Source organism: Trichechus manatus, unplaced genomic scaffold (assembly GCF_000243295.1).
Source record: "Trichechus manatus latirostris isolate Lorelei unplaced genomic scaffold, TriManLat1.0 scaffold00294, whole genome shotgun sequence".
NCBI lineage: Eukaryota > Metazoa > Chordata > Mammalia > Sirenia > Trichechidae > Trichechus > Trichechus manatus.
In genome coordinates, this window is record NW_004444230.1 from 268,613 (window position 1) to 285,085 (window position 16,473).

The 16,473-nt window shown below is 42.3% G+C and overlaps 2 protein-coding genes across 4 annotated transcripts in view; one reads left to right on the forward strand and one right to left on the reverse strand.

Moving 5' to 3' along the window:
• Positions 1-5,549: 5,549 nt before the first annotated feature.
• On the forward strand, positions 5,550-16,018 carry BECN1 (beclin 1). 3 transcript variants are annotated; one of them, XM_004390275.2, is made up of 12 exons: positions 5,550-5,708; positions 5,967-6,095; positions 8,270-8,337; positions 9,246-9,304; positions 9,968-10,058; positions 10,155-10,291; positions 10,453-10,647; positions 11,545-11,691; positions 12,969-13,118; positions 13,803-13,863; positions 14,349-14,491; positions 15,228-16,018. In XM_004390275.2, the coding sequence occupies exons 2-12, from the start codon at positions 5,969-5,971 to the stop codon at positions 15,394-15,396; spliced, it is 1,347 nt and encodes a 448-aa protein (XP_004390332.1). In that variant the 5' UTR covers positions 5,550-5,708; positions 5,967-5,968; the 3' UTR covers positions 15,397-16,018. The 3 variants fall into 3 exon arrangements, with proteins under 3 accessions (XP_004390332.1, XP_023581003.1, XP_012415139.1); XM_023725235.1 differs by having other exon boundaries at positions 5,604-5,833; XM_012559685.2 differs by lacking the exons at positions 5,550-5,708; positions 14,349-14,491 and having other exon boundaries at positions 5,847-6,095.
• Positions 16,019-16,220: 202 nt separating this feature from the next.
• Positions 16,221-16,473, reverse strand: part of CNTD1 (cyclin N-terminal domain containing 1) — an 8,313-nt gene continuing 8,060 nt past the window's right edge. Inside the window, exon 8 of the mRNA XM_004390336.1 lies at positions 16,221-16,229. Within this exon, the coding sequence (XP_004390393.1) occupies positions 16,221-16,229 (9 nt within the window). The remainder of the gene's footprint in view (positions 16,230-16,473) is intronic.

Consider the following 16,473-nt stretch of genomic DNA (forward strand, 5'->3'; position numbering starts at 1 on the left):
GGGGGCACTATGAATCAAAATTCAACTCGATGGCACCTTACGACAACAACAGTAATAACATACATTTAGAATAATAGAAAAGTCACTTCTGGAGTGCAAATGACTTTCTAAGCAACAAAACTCATGAAGAAAAATGATATGCTGATTTGACTTTATAAAAACTTAAAACTGTACATCTGGAAAAAACCATTCATGGAAATTTATTTTAAAAATGGAGAAAAATATTAAGAACCCAATAGATAAATGAACAAAGGATGCGAAGAGACAAATTGTAAAAGAGAAACTACAACAAAGCAAATATATGGCAAAATGTTCACCCTTATCAGTAATCAAAGATGCCAGATAAAATAACAGATGTGGAGAAATTGGAACCCTTATACACTACTGGTGGAAATGTAAAATGGTGCAGCTGCTTTGGAAAACAGTTTAGCAGTGCCTCAAAAGGTTAAACATAGAGTTACCGTATGACCCAGTAAGTACGCTCCTAAGTGTATATACTTAAGATAACGGAAAACGTATGTCCACACAAAAACACGTACATGAATGTTCATAGCAACGCTATTCATGAGAGCCAAAAAATGGAAAGACCCAAACATCTATCAACTGATGAATGGATAAACAAATGTGATATAGCCATATAATGGAATATTATTTGGCCATAAAAAGGAGTGAAGTGTTGATTCATGCTACAACGTGGATGAACCTTGAAAATATTATGCTAAGTGAAAAGAAGCCAGTCACAAAATGCCATCGTATTCTAGTGGCATCAGAAGCTGCCTAACTTCTTGAGGAGGAGAGATAAGAATCACCATCAGCGCAAAGCTGATTCCTATGAGGTGGAAGTCAGTCATACCTCTAGTCTCCAAACTTTTAACCAGTTCTGACACCAGCTGTTCCCCCAACAGCACTCTCTACTTCTCTGCTGGGTTTGATAATTCATTGCAATGGCCACACAGAACTCACAGAGCATACTCACGATTATGTGATTTATTAGGGAAGTAACAAGCTATAACTCAGGATCAGGATCAACTTGGAGTTAACAGGAACAACTTAGGAGACAGGTCAGAGTTCATCAGTAAGGCCATCTAGCATCCAGGACAGCTCTCAGCTTTCTCTTGGCAGTGCTGCAGATAGGCCTTTGCTCAGGCCCCACTCAGGCCTACTACCACGGGGCCCCTGGCCTCTGCCCTGCTCGGCCAAGTGTTACAACTTTTTGGCTCTGCCAACAAGTGCCTGGAGGCACCTCACTCCACTGGCAAGCCTCTTGCCCAAAGGTGCTCAGCTCTCTTGCTGCTCCGTGGGCCAAGAAGCTCACACAGTCATCTCTCACCCTCTTCAGTGTTACAGCTTTATCTGTCTCCTGTATACAGGAGATTCTCAGCACAGGGACCTCAGGTCCAAAGGACACGCTCCCCTCCAGGGTCGTCATCTTGATGGTAGTGAGGTCCTCCTCAACCTCTGTGGGATAGGCTCTTTCATAAGCCTACTCCTCCCACCATGAACATGAACTGACCAACCCCTCAGTAGGCCACAGGAACTGAATTTGCTTAGTAATCAACCAATCCCTGCAAGGATTTTGTACACCTTATTTTCATAGTAAACTGTCCAATCCCTTTGCAAGATTGTGGCCTAGCAAATTGTCTTGGCAGAACTAAAAACCCAGGGCCAGAAAGGCCATATATAAAGAGAAAACTATTGCACTGTAACTATATATCGTAAGCTTTTATTTATATGAAATATCCAGAAAAGGCAAGTCCATAAAGACAGAAAGTAAATTATTGGTTGCCTAGAGTTGGGGGTGGGAACAGGGATTAACTGTAATAGGCACAAAGGATCTTACTGGGGTTACGGGAAATATTCTAAAACTAGATTATGGTGATGGTTGCACAACTCAGTAAATTTCAAAAAATCTTTGAACTGTACACTTAAAACGAGTGAATTTTATGGTATGTAAATTATACCTCAATAAACTTGTTAAAAACAAACTAACAACAAAGTAAGTCAGATCATGTCACTCTGCTAAAAACCCTAGCTTCCTGTCTCACTCAGAGTAAAAGCCAGAGCTTGACAATCATCCATAAGGTCCTAGGTTCCACAGCCAACCTCCTATTACCTCCCTTGACTGATAGCCTAGCTCTCTTCTCCTCGCTTCGCCTCTAACCACACCAGTCTCTTTGCTATTCCTCAAACAGGCACCCTCTGACCTCAGGGGCTTTGCTCTTGCTATTCCCTTGGCTTAGAATACTCTTTCCTCAGATATATGCAGGACTTCCTTCCTCAACTTCAAGTTGCTATTCAAATATCCCTTTCTTAGTGAGACTTTCCCTGACCACCTTTCTAAAATTACACCCCCGCCCTCTAACCCACACACATTTTTAAGTCTCCTTTCCTTACCTTATTTTTCTCCTTAGTAGTTATAACTATGTTGTTGTTAAATATACTGATTTATCTTATCTATTGTGTGGCTTTCCCGCTAGAATAAAGTTCCATGAGAGTATGGATAGTTGTCTGGTATTTTTGTTGTTGTTCTATTGTATCCCCAGTGCCTAGAACAATCCTTGGCACATAGTAAGCTCTCAATAAATGTGTTGAATAAATCAGGGAACAATATTTCATAGATTTCTTTCCATAAATGGAAATAAATTATTTTTAATGGCTGCATATTATTCTACTGAATGAACAATTCCTTAACTTATTTAAACAATCCTCTATTATTGAAATTACAGTGAACCTTCTTATATGTATATATCTGGACATTCATATATCTATTAGGAAGATTCCTAGAAAGGAAAATTTATGAGCCAAAGAATATGAAAATATTAAATTTTGATAAATATTCCCAAATTGCCCTCCAAAAAAGATTATACTAATTCACACTCCTAGCCAACAGTATTTGAGAGTTCCCCAAACCCTCATCCACACTGGATGTTGTCAGCTAGTTCAATCTTTACCAACCTCATAAATGAAAAATGCTATCTCATTACAGTTTAATTTCTTAATTATAAGTGAAATGAAACATCTTTTCATTTCTTTTATCAACCATTCGTATTTGTTTTTCTATGAGCTGCTTTTCATATTCTTTGGCCATTTTATTATTGGTCTGTTGATATTTTTATTGATTGAATGGAGTTCTGTATATTAAGGAATTTTGCCTTCTGTCTTATGAGCTGCAACTATTTCCAATTTTTTTCTTTTTAAAGAAATCCAGAGCTTTAAAATAGTCTAGAAAGTATACCAAGTATATTTTTGAAGTATAGCCTTATGATGTTAACTGAATCACAGAAACAGAATGACAATGCTTACTTTCTTTTTTAAAAATAATTTTATTTTTTGTTGTTGTTGAGAATATACACAGCAAAAACATACACCAATTTAAGTTTCTACATGTACAGTTCAGTGACACTGATTATGTTCTTCAGGTTGTGCAACCATTCTTACCCTCCTTTTCTGAGTGGTTCCTCTCCCCCCATTAACATAAACTCACTGCCCCCTAAGGTTCCTATCTAATCTTTCAAGTTGCTGTTGTCAATTTGATCCCATATAAATAGTTCTTAAAAGAGCACAATTCTCAAGACAGACATTCTTACTAATTAAGCTAAACTATTGTTTGGTTTAAAGAAGACCTCAGGGGATATTTTTGGTTTAAGGTTTAAATATTATCTCAGGGCAGTAGTTTCAGAGGTTCATCCAGCCTCCATGGCTCCAGAAAGTCAGCATTCCGTGAGAATTTGAAATTTTGTTCTGCATTTTCTCCCTTTTGATCAGGATTCTGCTGTAGAATATTTGATCGAAATGTTTAGTAACGGTAGCTGGACACCATCCCGTTCTTCTGGTCTCACGGCAAAGGAGGCAGTTGTTCATGGAGGCAATTAGCCACACATTCCTTTTCTTCCTCTTATTCCTAACTTTCTTCCTTTGTTGCTCCAGGTGAATAGGGAGCAATTGTTGTGCCTTGAATGGCCACTTGCAAGCTTTTAATATCCAAGGCGCTATGCAACAAACTAGGAGGTAGAACAGGAGCACTAACACATTATTAGGCCAATTAACTGAATGTCCCATGAATCCATGACCCTAAACCTCCAAGCCAAGGGACCAAATTCCATGAGATGTTTGGTTATACATAAACAGCCTCAGCAGCTACTCTTCATTTTTTTTTTGTCACTGTTGTAAATACATCTATCACACAACTTTTGCCAGCTTTTTACAAGCGTACAACTTATTGACAGCAATTACATTAATCAGCTGTGCAACCCTACTCTTAATGCAATTTTTCCATTACCACAAACCAAAACTCAGTATTCTAGAAGCAATAACTCCTCTCCACATTTTTCTTTTTAAATTTTTGTTTACAGTGTCTTTGATAGTTTAGAAAATTTTAATTTTTAAGGAGTGAAATTCATCAATATTTTCCATTTTGGCTTTAATTTCATATCATGCTTAGGCAGCCCTTCCACACTCCAAGATCGTAAAAAATATTCACTCATGCTTTCATCTATTGTCTTTAATTATTGTATTTGTGATGCTTAAATCTGTGGCCAACTTGGAATTTCTTTTGGTGTAAAAAAGAAAAAGATTCAGCTCACTACTGTCTACATGACTTTGTGGGCCGCTCATCATTTATTAAATAGTTCATTTCCCCAAAGATGTAAAATACCACATTTATCACCTATAGTACAAAATTTCTCTGTGTACTTGGTCTATTTTCCGACTCTATTGTGTTCCATCGATCTATTCCTGAACCAGGTTAAAAATATTTTCGTTTTATAACTTTATGTTTAAATATTGAGTATACCATGGACTGCCAGAAGAAAGAACAAATCTGTCTTGGAAGAAGTGCAGCCAGAACGCTCACTAAAGTAAGGATGGTGAGACTTGTCTCACATACTTCGGACATGTTATCAGGAGGGACCAGTCCCCGGAGAAGGACATCATGCTTGATAAAGTAGAGGGTCAGCAAAAAAGAGACAGACCCTCAGTGAGATGGATTGACACAGTGGCTGCAACAAAGTGCTCAAGCATAACGATTGTGAGAACGGCGCAGGACCCGGCAGTGTTTCGTTCTGTTGTACATAGGGTCGCTGGGAGTCGGAACCGACTCGACGGCACGTAACACAGTAACAACACAGTATGTTTAAATATCTGGGAGTGCTCAACCTTTCCTAATCAATAACTGAATTGTTAAAAATCAAAACACAATAAAGCTTATCTCTTTACCCTTCCTTCCAGTGTGTCTACCACTCCCTCACGGGCGTTTGAAAGAGTTCGGCTCTGCTAAGGAGAAATTTTAAAAAATTGATACTGCAGGTAGAAGTACAGTTGCTCCATTCAGGAGTGACGAATCTTAAGAAAAGCCATTGAACTACAGAGCAGTGGAGGCTTCTCATTCTCTCCCGACTCGGCCCTTCTACTTCCCCTCTCAACCTCTGCGCCTCCGCTGGTGGCGAGCCGGCCCATGCCTGCTGCACTTCCTCAGTTTAGCCTCTGGGGGCCGCTGTCGACCCGTATGCCGGTGGACCAGGCCCCACGGTGGGGTGCTTGTAGCCGTCTTGGCGTCACGTCCTGTCCTGGGCGGAAGTTTTCCGCTGACGGACCGGGAAGTAGCTGAAGTCTGGGCGATGGCGGTTCTGGGGGCCTTATTCCGGTGCCGACCCGAGGCTGCGGTGCCCCCGCGGTAGACCCGACCGGGTGGCGGGCTCCGAGGCCCCGAGGTGAAGAGCGTCAGGGGCTGAGCCGAGGCTTTACAGGGGAACATGGGAATTGTGACGGTCCCTGTTGCGCCCACTGTCTCACCCGAGGCTCTAAACTGCCTTTAGCTGGGCTGCCCCGGAAGCAGGTCCGCCTAGTGTAACGCTCCTGGAGGGGACGGAGCGGGCGGGGATTTTCCCCTTCACTGTTCCCACCAAGGCAGGTGGGAGCCCCGGGCCGGGGGTTTACGGGCCGGTTTCATCGCCTCTCCACCGCCACAGGGATGGAGGGGCCTAAGACGTCCAGCAGCACCATGCAGGTAAGCTTCGTGTGCCAGCGCTGCAGCCAGCCCCTGAAACTGGACACGAGCTTCAAGATCCTGGACCGTGTCACCATCCAGGAGCTCACAGGTCAGCGAGACACTTGGAATGAGGGTGGTCAAGATCATGGAAAGTGGGCAGCTTTGGAGATACAGGCCTTAAGGTGGCTATATCTGTGTAGTTTGCCACACACCTGCCACAGGAACCTAGGAATTAGGAATGGCTTTTCACTTCTCTGGCTCCCTACATTCTCATCAGGAAAATAAAGGAGTTCTAGCATTCTGTGCTTCTGGGGGCTTTCTCTAGCAAGCAAAGGTCCTTATTTTTCTGCTCGGTTTCAGAATAAAGGAATACGCACGTAGTAAACGACAGTTGTTGAGGACCTACCATATACCAGTGTATTACATGCATTATTTCATTTAGTCCCTGCAACAGCCCCACTGGAGTACTACCGTCATTGTTATAATTTTACAGATTAGGAATTGAGGTTCAGAGAGGTTCCATGACTTACTGAAGGTCCAACAGCTGCTAAGTGAAAGAGCAGATCTCAAATTTATTAATGTCTGATTCCAAGAAGTGAGATGAAGTTGAGGGAGGGGTGTGGGGCAGAAGAGAAGGCTGAATAGGCAGCTTAAATAAACTCCTGGGTCTGGAGTCAGCCTGCTTGAGTTTAAATCCTGGCTCTGTCATTTACAGCTGAATGACTTTTTGCAAGTTACTTCATTTCTCTAAGCCTTGGTTTCTTTATCTGTAAAATGGAGTTGATACCTACCTCATAAGATGGTTCTAAGGATCAAATTTGATAAAGCACATAAATACTTAGGAATGTGCTTGGCAAATCATTGTTGTTAGTTGCCATTGAGTCGGCTCCAACTCATGGGAACCCCATGTACAACAGAAGAAAACATTGCCCAGTCCTGCCCCATCTTCATGATCGTTGGTATGCTTGAATCCACTCTTTCGACTACTGGGTATTTTGAGTGCCTTCCAGCCTAGGGGGCTTATCTTCCAGCACTATATCAGACAACATTCTGTTGTGATCCATAGGATTTTCATTGACTAATTTTGGGAAGTAGATTGCCAGGCCTTCCTAGTTTGTCTTAGTCTGGAAGCTCTGCTGAAACCTGTCTACAATGGGTGACCCTGCTGGTATTTGAAATACCAGTGATATAGCTTCCAGCATCACAGCAACATGCAAGCCCCTACTGTATGACAGACAGATGAGTGGTGGACTCGGCAAACAGTGCTCAATAAATGTTAGCTATTATTATGTGATTTCTCTTTTTTGAGGGGAATCAACTCTTTTTAATATATATAATTTTATCATGAAAAACTTATACAAAGTCAAGAGAATAGCATAATGAACTCTTTTGTATCCGTCATCCAGCTTCAGCAATTAACAGTGTCCTGCCATTCTGGTATTATCTATACCTCCACTCACTTTCCATCCCCCACTTGATTATTATTTTTTATACTTTTTACAAGGTAAATTGCCATGCAGTGAAATTTACAAATGTCAGTTGTACATTTTTGACAAATGGATACACCCATTAACCCACATCATTATAACACAGAACAGTCTTACCTCCCCAGTGTTTCCTTTTCTGCCTTCCTAGCCATGCCAGGGGAAAGGGGACATTAACTTTTATTATCAAACATTTCAAAGAATATAATGAACTCCCAGGTACACCCATCACCTAACTTCAACAATTATCAATACATACCATGTTTCATCTACATCCCTATCCATTCTCTCCTGCCCCGACTTATTTTGAAGAAAATCCCAGACATAAATATCATAAATATTTCAATATCTTTCCAAGATAAGGACTTAAAAAAAAAAAAACACAACACCATTATCCTGCTGTAAAGAAATTTAACAATTCCTTGATCTGATTTATTGGGATAGGAGAGGATAGGAGAGGAGAAGATGAGCGATCCTTCTTCATGTAAATGGTACTTTTAAGAAGTTGGAGGTGGGAATGGTGATGAGGATATTGCAGATTCTTTTCCTATACTGTCATAAGCCCTCCTGTTTTGATAAGACTGTTGATGGCACAGTGGTTAAAGAGATCGACTGCTAACCAAAAGGTTGGCAGTTTGAAACCACCAGCGGCTTTTCAGGAAGAAGATGTGGCAATCTGCTTCCATAGAGACTTAAACAGCCTTGGAAACCCTATGGGGTCACTATGAGTCCGAATAGACTCAATGACAGTGGATTTGGTTTTTTTTGGTTTCTGACTTGATATTTTCCTTACCCTTAGCTCCATTAGTTGCCACACCCCAGGTGAAACCAGGAGAGACCCAGGAGGAAGAGGCTAACTCAGGAGAGGTAACAGAAGTGCCTTCTCCCCATTCAGTAAACATTCTAAGTGGGAGATTTGATATGAAAATGCAGGAATACAGGCTGGGTTTCTTCAGGGTATTTGATTTTTCTAGAGTCCCAGACTTTCAGGTCTCTCGTTAACAAGAGTCTTTTGACATGATCAGGCCGCTGTAGATCATTAGAGGTACAGAAGTGCATTTGAGGTCACAGAATTACTGAATGAAGCATCCATGCAAAGATGTGGGCAGAGGCTCTTTATCTGAAGCAGAATTATAGGCCAGAACTATAGGTCATTGTAAGTCAGAGGTGGGATGATGTATGTGTCCAGGTCTTCCCAGGGCATTCTTGGGTTGTTTCTGTTGTTCTCAGAAGCATCTTGGTTTGGACAATAGGTTACATGACTATGCTAGTCAGAAAGGATTGTCAGTGTAAGAGAACGTGACATTTTTAAACTGTGTATGAAGTGATAATGTCAGTGATAATTTTCTCTGCCAGAGATAGATGTCATAAGACTTAGACCACAAATATAAAGTATTTACTTTGCTCTCTACTGTGGCAAACTTCATTGCAGTCTGATATGGCTTTTTCCTTGTACTGTGATTTAGGGCATTCTTTCCCCTAATCCTGATGGTGAGTGTTGAAAAAAAGGCAAATATAATCATAATAGAATGTAACATAATTAGGAAATGCTGTTCCTACAGAAAATCAAATGGGACTTGAGGTTTGTCTGTGCATGGATCCTTTCTTAGTGCATATCTCCAAGGTTGACTAGATAATACCCATTTTCGAAGTCTTTATAGTTTATCAAGTCTTGTGGTTATCAAGAGTAAAGCTGAGTAGTTCTGGGGCTGTTTGAGAAATAGACTCCACCTCTAAGCTGCCAGAACTCTAATGCCATCTTATTTCCTTCTTAGGAGCCATTTATTGAAACTCGCCAGGATGGTGTCTCTCGCAGATTCATCCCCCCAGCCAGGTGCCTACTACTCCTCAGCCCCCTGTTGCTTGCAAAATGCCAGTAGAATTTTAGTTGAACGCAGGGGTTGATACCTGGAGCCAGGTGATGGCAGTGAATTATCCTAGCCTTTTGGCTCTCCCAAAAAAGATGTACTCTCCTATACCTGGCCCATTGCCATCCAGTATTGATTTTTTCCTGTAGCCATTCACACAATGGGAAGGGACAGTAGGTCTAATGATGAAAAATTGAGAAAATGGTGAAGACTTGAGGGAGTGATTGATTAATAAAAGAGATGGCTCTCGAGAAGAATTTTTAAAATAACAGATGTTGTTAGATGTTCCCTTAGTTCTCATTGATGGAGGTAAAGGTGATGAGGGGTGTAGTATTAAAAGATGATCTTTCTTGATTCTCCTTCCTTTTCTACTGTAGACACACACATCAGTTTTTGATGCCCCCTCTCAGTCCATCCAGGCCAGACTTTGTGCTGTGTGTCCCTGTGGAAGACCAGCATGGCCTTCCCTTGGGAGAGAGGTGCCCTTGGGAGGTCATTCAGGCTAGGAGTGGGTATGTGCCTTGAGGCCCCTCAGCTGGTGCTTGAGAGTCTCTGCCACTGGCACCTCAGTAGGTGGAGGAGGCCTCTCTGCTCCCTCACGTGGCCCGTGGGCGGGGGGCTGTCTGCAGGATGATGTCTACAGAAAGTGCCAACAGCTTCACTCTGATCGGGGAGGCATCTGATGGCGGCACCATGGAGAACCTTAGCCGAAGACTGAAGGCAAGTCTGCCTCATTCCGCTATCAAGCAGTGGGTCTGGAGGGGGTGGCTGGGCAGGTAGCATAGAGGCCCCATCCTGACTCTCCCATCCTTTCAGGTCACTGGGGACCTTTTTGACATCATGTCAGGCCAGACTGATGTGGATCACCCACTGTGTGAGGAATGCACAGATACTCTTTTAGACCAGCTGGACACCCAGCTCAACATCACTGAAAATGAGTGTCAGAACTACAAGTGAGTGCCTGCAGAGCCGGGGCCCAGAAACTGAGTTCTAGCTCATAGAACTGTTGCTGCTTAGAAACAGCTTGGCTCTTAACTCAGGAGCTATGCTCCACTCAGGCAAATGGAAGATCAGCTTCACTGTGGTAAGTATGTCATACATGTGTCCTCGGCAGACGCTGTTTGGAGATCTTAGAGCAAATGAATGAGGATGACAGTGAACAGCTACAGATGGAGCTAAAAGAGCTGGCATTGGAGGAGGAGAGGCTGATCCAGGAGCTGGAAGATGTGGAAAAGAACCGTAAGATAGTGGCAGAAAATCTCAAGAAGGTCCAGGCCGAGGCTGAGAGACTGGATCAGGAGGAAGCTCAGTGAGTGACCACTACTCTCCTGTCTACCCTCCATTGAGGCTCCAGGAGAGGAAATGGCTTCCAGCTGAATGTATCTGATTAGGTTGTAAGCTGCAGTCAGCTGTCAGCAGCAGCATGTCTGCTCTGGTTCCTGCCCATTGCTTCTAGGCACTGTTTCTAGAGGTTTATTGGGAGGGTTATGTATGAAGAGTCAGCATGATTAAGTGAAAAAAGGATGTTGATTAGACGGAGTAAAGAAATGAGGGCTCTAGTCGTGGGTCTATCCTATAGGGGACTGGGCTCATTTGGGTAAGTCAGCCCCAGAACCCAGCATGAGGATTTAGCCTATAGTGTACCCCACCCAGCTCAAAATTTCTTAAGTAGTATTGACCTGAGAGAACTCTCTATCTTGTGGGGGAGACATAGTATCTATCCTTTAGTTGGACACTAACTGAAGTTGGAGAATTGAAGGACAGAGAAGAAAAGTGATTTTTTTCAGAGTAGTGTAGCAAGTTTCATTGGAATGGTGTCTACTAACTACTTAAAGGACACTGAGTATATAGGAGAGAAGTGATAGAAAGTCAGTTATGGCCAGTTCATGGAAGAAGCCGCTCAGCCCACCCACCTCACTTTTGGAAAAGATAGGAAGTACAAGAGATACTTTGTCTCGGTTTGGGAGAGTCCTGTTTTCCTCCACCTTTTTGTGTATGGGCAGCTGAAATTTGAGACATATTTGTCCCTCCCAAGCAAAACGACTAGGGCCTTTGTTTTTCCCTGATTAGAATCTATGCCAAGTATAAAAGATGCTATAACTAGATGTAACTATCATCACTAGAATAAATCATTCAGAGGGATTGTGAGGGGGAATCTTTAGCTCCAAAACTAACAGACTTCAATGGCCACCTTGACTGCTTGCAGATATCAGAGGGAATACAGTGAATTTAAACGCCAACAGCTGGAGTTGGATGATGAGCTGAAGAGTGTAGAAAACCAGATGCGTTATGCCCAGATGCAGCTGGACAAGCTGAAGAAAACCAACGTCTTTAATGCAACCTTCCACATCTGGTAATGAGGGCTGTAGGGTGAGGCTGCAGGCCCTGCTTATCTGGATGTTAGCTGTTGACCTCTAATCCAGGGTGCCCACTTCCCACAGATAGGGACTGCATGTCATCTCCACCCCATCTAGCTTTTTTTCATTCCTTGTGATGGGATAAGCACAGTCAGGAATTAGAATTCTAGAGCTTGGTAAAATCCACTTCTCCAAAGAAAGCGAACAGTGTAAGCCTCCAGCTACATGAAAACCTGGTTATATGCCTGGTGCTGATTTCTTATCCCCAGGGTCATTCATGTATTAATTCATTCAGTGTTTTATCCATTCAGCTACTATCTGTTGACCTTCTGCTATATAGTAGACACTGCTAAGCTCCAGGAGGGCAACATCAAACAATATGTAGTCTACCCTCTAGTTGCTTATAATCTTGTGGAAGAGATAGATAAGTAATAGGCAAGTGTAATACTGTGTGATAGTGGTAAACCCAGGGTGCTGTGGGAACACTTCAGGGCATTCTGCCAAATTTGGGAAGGCCACATGGAAAGTTTCCCCCAGAGGAGACTGATGTTTAAGCTGAAACCTGAAGAAGAAGTTGGTGGTAGAGGGGGTTGTTCCTGGCAGAGAGAACATCATGTGCAGAGAAACAAAGGAAAGAAGGAGTGGTGAATTCAGAGAACTGAAAGGAGCTTATTATGACTGGAGATTGAGTGCAAAGGGGAGAGAGACAGGATATGAAACTGGAGAGTTACCAGTTTCTGAAGGTTCTGGTAGACCTCATCAAGGGTGTTGGACTTCATCCAAATGGCAGTGGGAGCCACTGAAGCATTTTGGGCAGGGAAGTGACATGATTATGTTTGCATTTGTGAATGATGGTTTTACCTGCAATGCGGGAAATGGCTTGGGGAATTGGAACAGTATTGTTGGTAAGGAGACTTGTTAGTAGGAGTCTAAACAGGAAAAGATGGGGTTGTGGCATTGAGTTTGGAGAGAAGTGGGCAGGTTTAAGAGATTTAGGAGGTAGAATCAACAGAGCTTGGTGGGTTTTGGGAGGAGGGGAGTGAGAGGAAGGATTCAAGGATGACACCCAGGTTTCTGCTTTGCCGTCTGAGCAGTAAGGGGAAAGATGATTTAAGTTTTGGACGTGTGTTTGAAGTGCCAGGTAGAGCTTAGATATATGAATCTGAAGATTAAGAAAGGTTTGTTAGATTTGGGTTGAGAGTAGGAAATCACAAAACTTGCTAAGTGTTAAGTTCTCCCTGTATTTTTCCCTGCCCTCTGCCTTCCTCTGCAGGCACAGTGGACAGTTTGGCACAATCAATAACTTCAGACTGGGTCGCCTGCCCAGTGTTCCTGTGGAATGGAATGAGATTAATGCTGCTTGGGGCCAGACGGTGTTGCTGCTCCATGCCCTGGCCAATAAGATGGGTCTGAAATTTCAGAGGTAGGAAATATGCAGCTCTTTCCTGGGGTGTGGTGTGTCATTGGTATAATCTGTCTCCAACCTGGTCCTACTCTCCACTATGGCAGGAGCCCTTGCTCCCAACAGGCTGAGAGTTGCCTGTGGGTGGAAACTCTACTTGTGATTTTCCCCTCACCACAGGGCTCTTTCTACAGATGGAGCGATCAATGAGCTACGTATACATAACAGTGGTTCCCAATCTCAAGTCTCCAGAACCTTAGTATTCCTCAAGCTATTTTCAGTTTTTCAATCTAATCCAAAACATACATTTGTTGATCCAGAGCCCAGGCAATTATATAATAAATGTAGTTTGGTAAATAAAATCTTTTAAAACATGGTGCATATGGGGAGGTGGGAAAGAAGGAATTAAAAAAAAAAAAAATACCATTGCCATCGTATTGATTCCAACTCATAGCAACCCTGTAGGACAGAGCAGAACTACCCCATAGAGTCTCTAAGGAGCTGCTGGTGGATTCAGACTGCCAACCTTTTGCTTAGTAGCTGAACACTTAACCTCTGCACCACCAGGCCTCCAGGGAGAGAGGGGTAGGAATAATAAAAGAGGCCCCTGGGTAGGATGAAGATTGAAAATCATTGGGTCGTAACTTTCCAATAATCAGTTTAGAGGGACTCCTGCATCCATCTCTGTCTGCATTTCCGTTTTAGGTATCGACTTGTTCCCTATGGAAACCACTCATATCTGGAGTCTCTGACAGACAAATCTAAGGTACTCTGGGATGTTCCATTTTCACTGAAATACAGAGTTCTTGTACCTCCTAATGAAATGGCTGGTTTAGTTTTGATACTGGCATTATTCAATTTATTTCTTAGACTGTGGTGACTCCCAAAGAGCCAATGTGTGTAGGAAGTTCAGGAATAGCTCTTTGGGGCTTCTGCAGAAAAATTAGGTTTTTACAGTCTGTTGAGAAAGGATATGGGCATAGCACGGGAGGATGTGTGTGCTAAGATGGGGAGGGAATCACCATGAGGTTGATATTTTGTACATCTCCATTGACCACGAAATAGTCCTGAGTGCATTGTTATTGGCTCAAGGTTATTGCAGTTGTTTGAGGTTATAGAAAATAGAGTCCAGCCACATTTTTATTTCCAGTGGAATACAGACAGAGCATGACTTGATAGATAGAACTGGGGACAGTCTCTGGTAGTTTGTCTTGGTGCCACATCCATAGCCTTTTCTCTCTTCTTGGGCAGGAGCTGCCGTTATATTGTTCTGGGGGGTTGCGGTTTTTCTGGGACAACAAGTTTGACCATGCAATGGTGGCTTTCCTGGACTGTGTGCAGCAGTTCAAAGAAGAGGTTGAAAAAGGCGAGACACGTTTTTGTCTTCCTTACAGGTCAGTATTTTCCAAAGCTGAATGAATCTTTAGTAGGACCAAACTGAACAGAATTGAAGGGGTAGTAAGAATGGGAGCGAAATACAGCATAGGTGGCAGGAAAGTAGAACATGGTACAAAATCACATGACACTGATGGGCAAAGATCAGTCCAACACTGCAAGCAGGACAGAATGTGATAACCTGGTCCCAGAAGAGACAGAATGTTGTCTAAGATGATTTTGGGAATTTGCTTGGCACAGAGCTCAAGCCTGCGCTCCAGTTCAGGAAAGTTTTCCCCAGAACCCCTGGAAATATACAGGAATGCTTATTTGGTCAAATCTTGTAGGAGCTCAGTGATAGATGGAAATCTTAGTTCAAGGAATAAGACTGAGTGTTTCTATTACCTCAAACAAAGCATTTCCTTTCTTCTGTTTGCTTTCTCTCCCCATGAGTTCAGGGATGCCCAGGAAAACAGTGAGGAGTACTGTAACCCTCACTTACCCCTTGCTCCTGGCTTCTCATCTGTTTGGGTGTGTGTCCTGTCCCTGTACTCCACAATGACAATGAGCCTCTTGTGACAGCCTTCTTGATTTTTGGCTTTCAAGCAAATCCAAAATACACTACTGTTCCTTGCCAAGAGTTCTTTAATAGATAAAATGACGTGAATGGTCCTATGATCAAGTCCCTGCCCATTTGCCTGAGCTGACTTAACTCAGATCTCAATTACTAATGAGCTCTGCTGTGTCCACCTGCAGGATGGATGTGGAGAAAGGCAAGATTGAAGACACAGGAGGCAGCGGCGGCTCCTATTCCATCAAAACCCAGTTTAACTCTGAGGAACAGTGGACAAAAGCTCTCAAATTCATGTTGACGAATCTTAAATGGGGTCTTGCTTGGGTATCCTCACAGTTTTATAACAAATGATTTTTTTTTTTTTTTTTTAGGAGAGTGTTTGCCTTAAAGGCTTTAATTTCTGTTTGCAAAAAAAGAATGTTTTAAATTAAAATTGGGTGATATTGAACAGCACATGTTTACAATACCAAAAAAAAAAAAAAATCACAAAAGCCACTTTATTTTAAAATATCATATGACAGTTTCCAGAGCTACAACATGCCGTGTATACCTACCCACCCTTGTTACAGTTTTGACTCTTAATCCCATGCCTTCCTTTCCTCCCCTTCCCTAAAACAACTAATTTAAGTTTCCTTTTTTTTTTTAAACTAAGAATTGAATTGAGATTGATGGGCTGCCACTAGATTTTCTCTCTCTCAACTTCACGCATTTACAAGATGAAATAGAAACCTCTTCTCCACTGAGATGAGCGCGATGTGTGAGGCCACAGTTGGGTAACGTGAGAAAATGACATATAAGCTTTTCCTGGTCACCATGTGATGTGATCAGAAGCTTGAAACATGACACTTCTCCTCACTTGGTTCTAGTACTAAATGCCTACTCTGCTGTGTGTTAGAGATATGAAATGGTGTTTGATACTGTTTGAGCATTATGGAAAGATTTAATTATTTGTAATAAAAGATTTGCTGCAGTCTGATAACTGCCCAGAGGTGCACTGTTGGGTTTTTATTTAAAATAGAGTACTTTGTATTCTGGGAGAATTGAGTTCATGTGCACCCATTCGATTCTTTTGAAACATGTTTAGAGATGGGTTAGTTTTAAAAAGAAGATTAGTGAAAATAGACAGCTATAGAGGAAGCCCTATTTGTGTAGACCTCAGTAGCAGAATGCAGGCGTTAAGCTAACTGTACAGGGAAATAAAGGCTACTTCCTTGAGGGTCAGCCAAGGTCACCCAGATACTTTGGGTTTTTGAGCCCCTGGTTAATACTAATCTTCATGTCCAATGGTCTCTCTTTTTTTATTGTTGTAAAATTCTGTATAACACAACATTTGCTAATCCAGTGTTCTCTCTTAATGAAATTAACAGTTAAAGAGAAAAGCCATAAATGTCTTATGAAACAAAAATGAACCAGCTTCACTAATATTCT

Excerpts from the sequence above, each read along its gene's own strand:
- BECN1 (XM_004390275.2), top strand. The coding sequence starts at position 5,969 with ATGGAGGGGCCTAAGACGTCCAGCAGCACCATGCAGGTAAGCTTCGTG. Across the intron at positions 10,292-10,452 it reads AATGAGTGTCAGAACTACAA|ACGCTGTTTGGAGATCTTAG; the intron begins GTGAGTGCCTGC and ends TGTCCTCGGCAG. Across the intron at positions 13,864-14,348 it reads CTCTGACAGACAAATCTAAG|GAGCTGCCGTTATATTGTTC; the intron begins GTACTCTGGGAT and ends CTTCTTGGGCAG.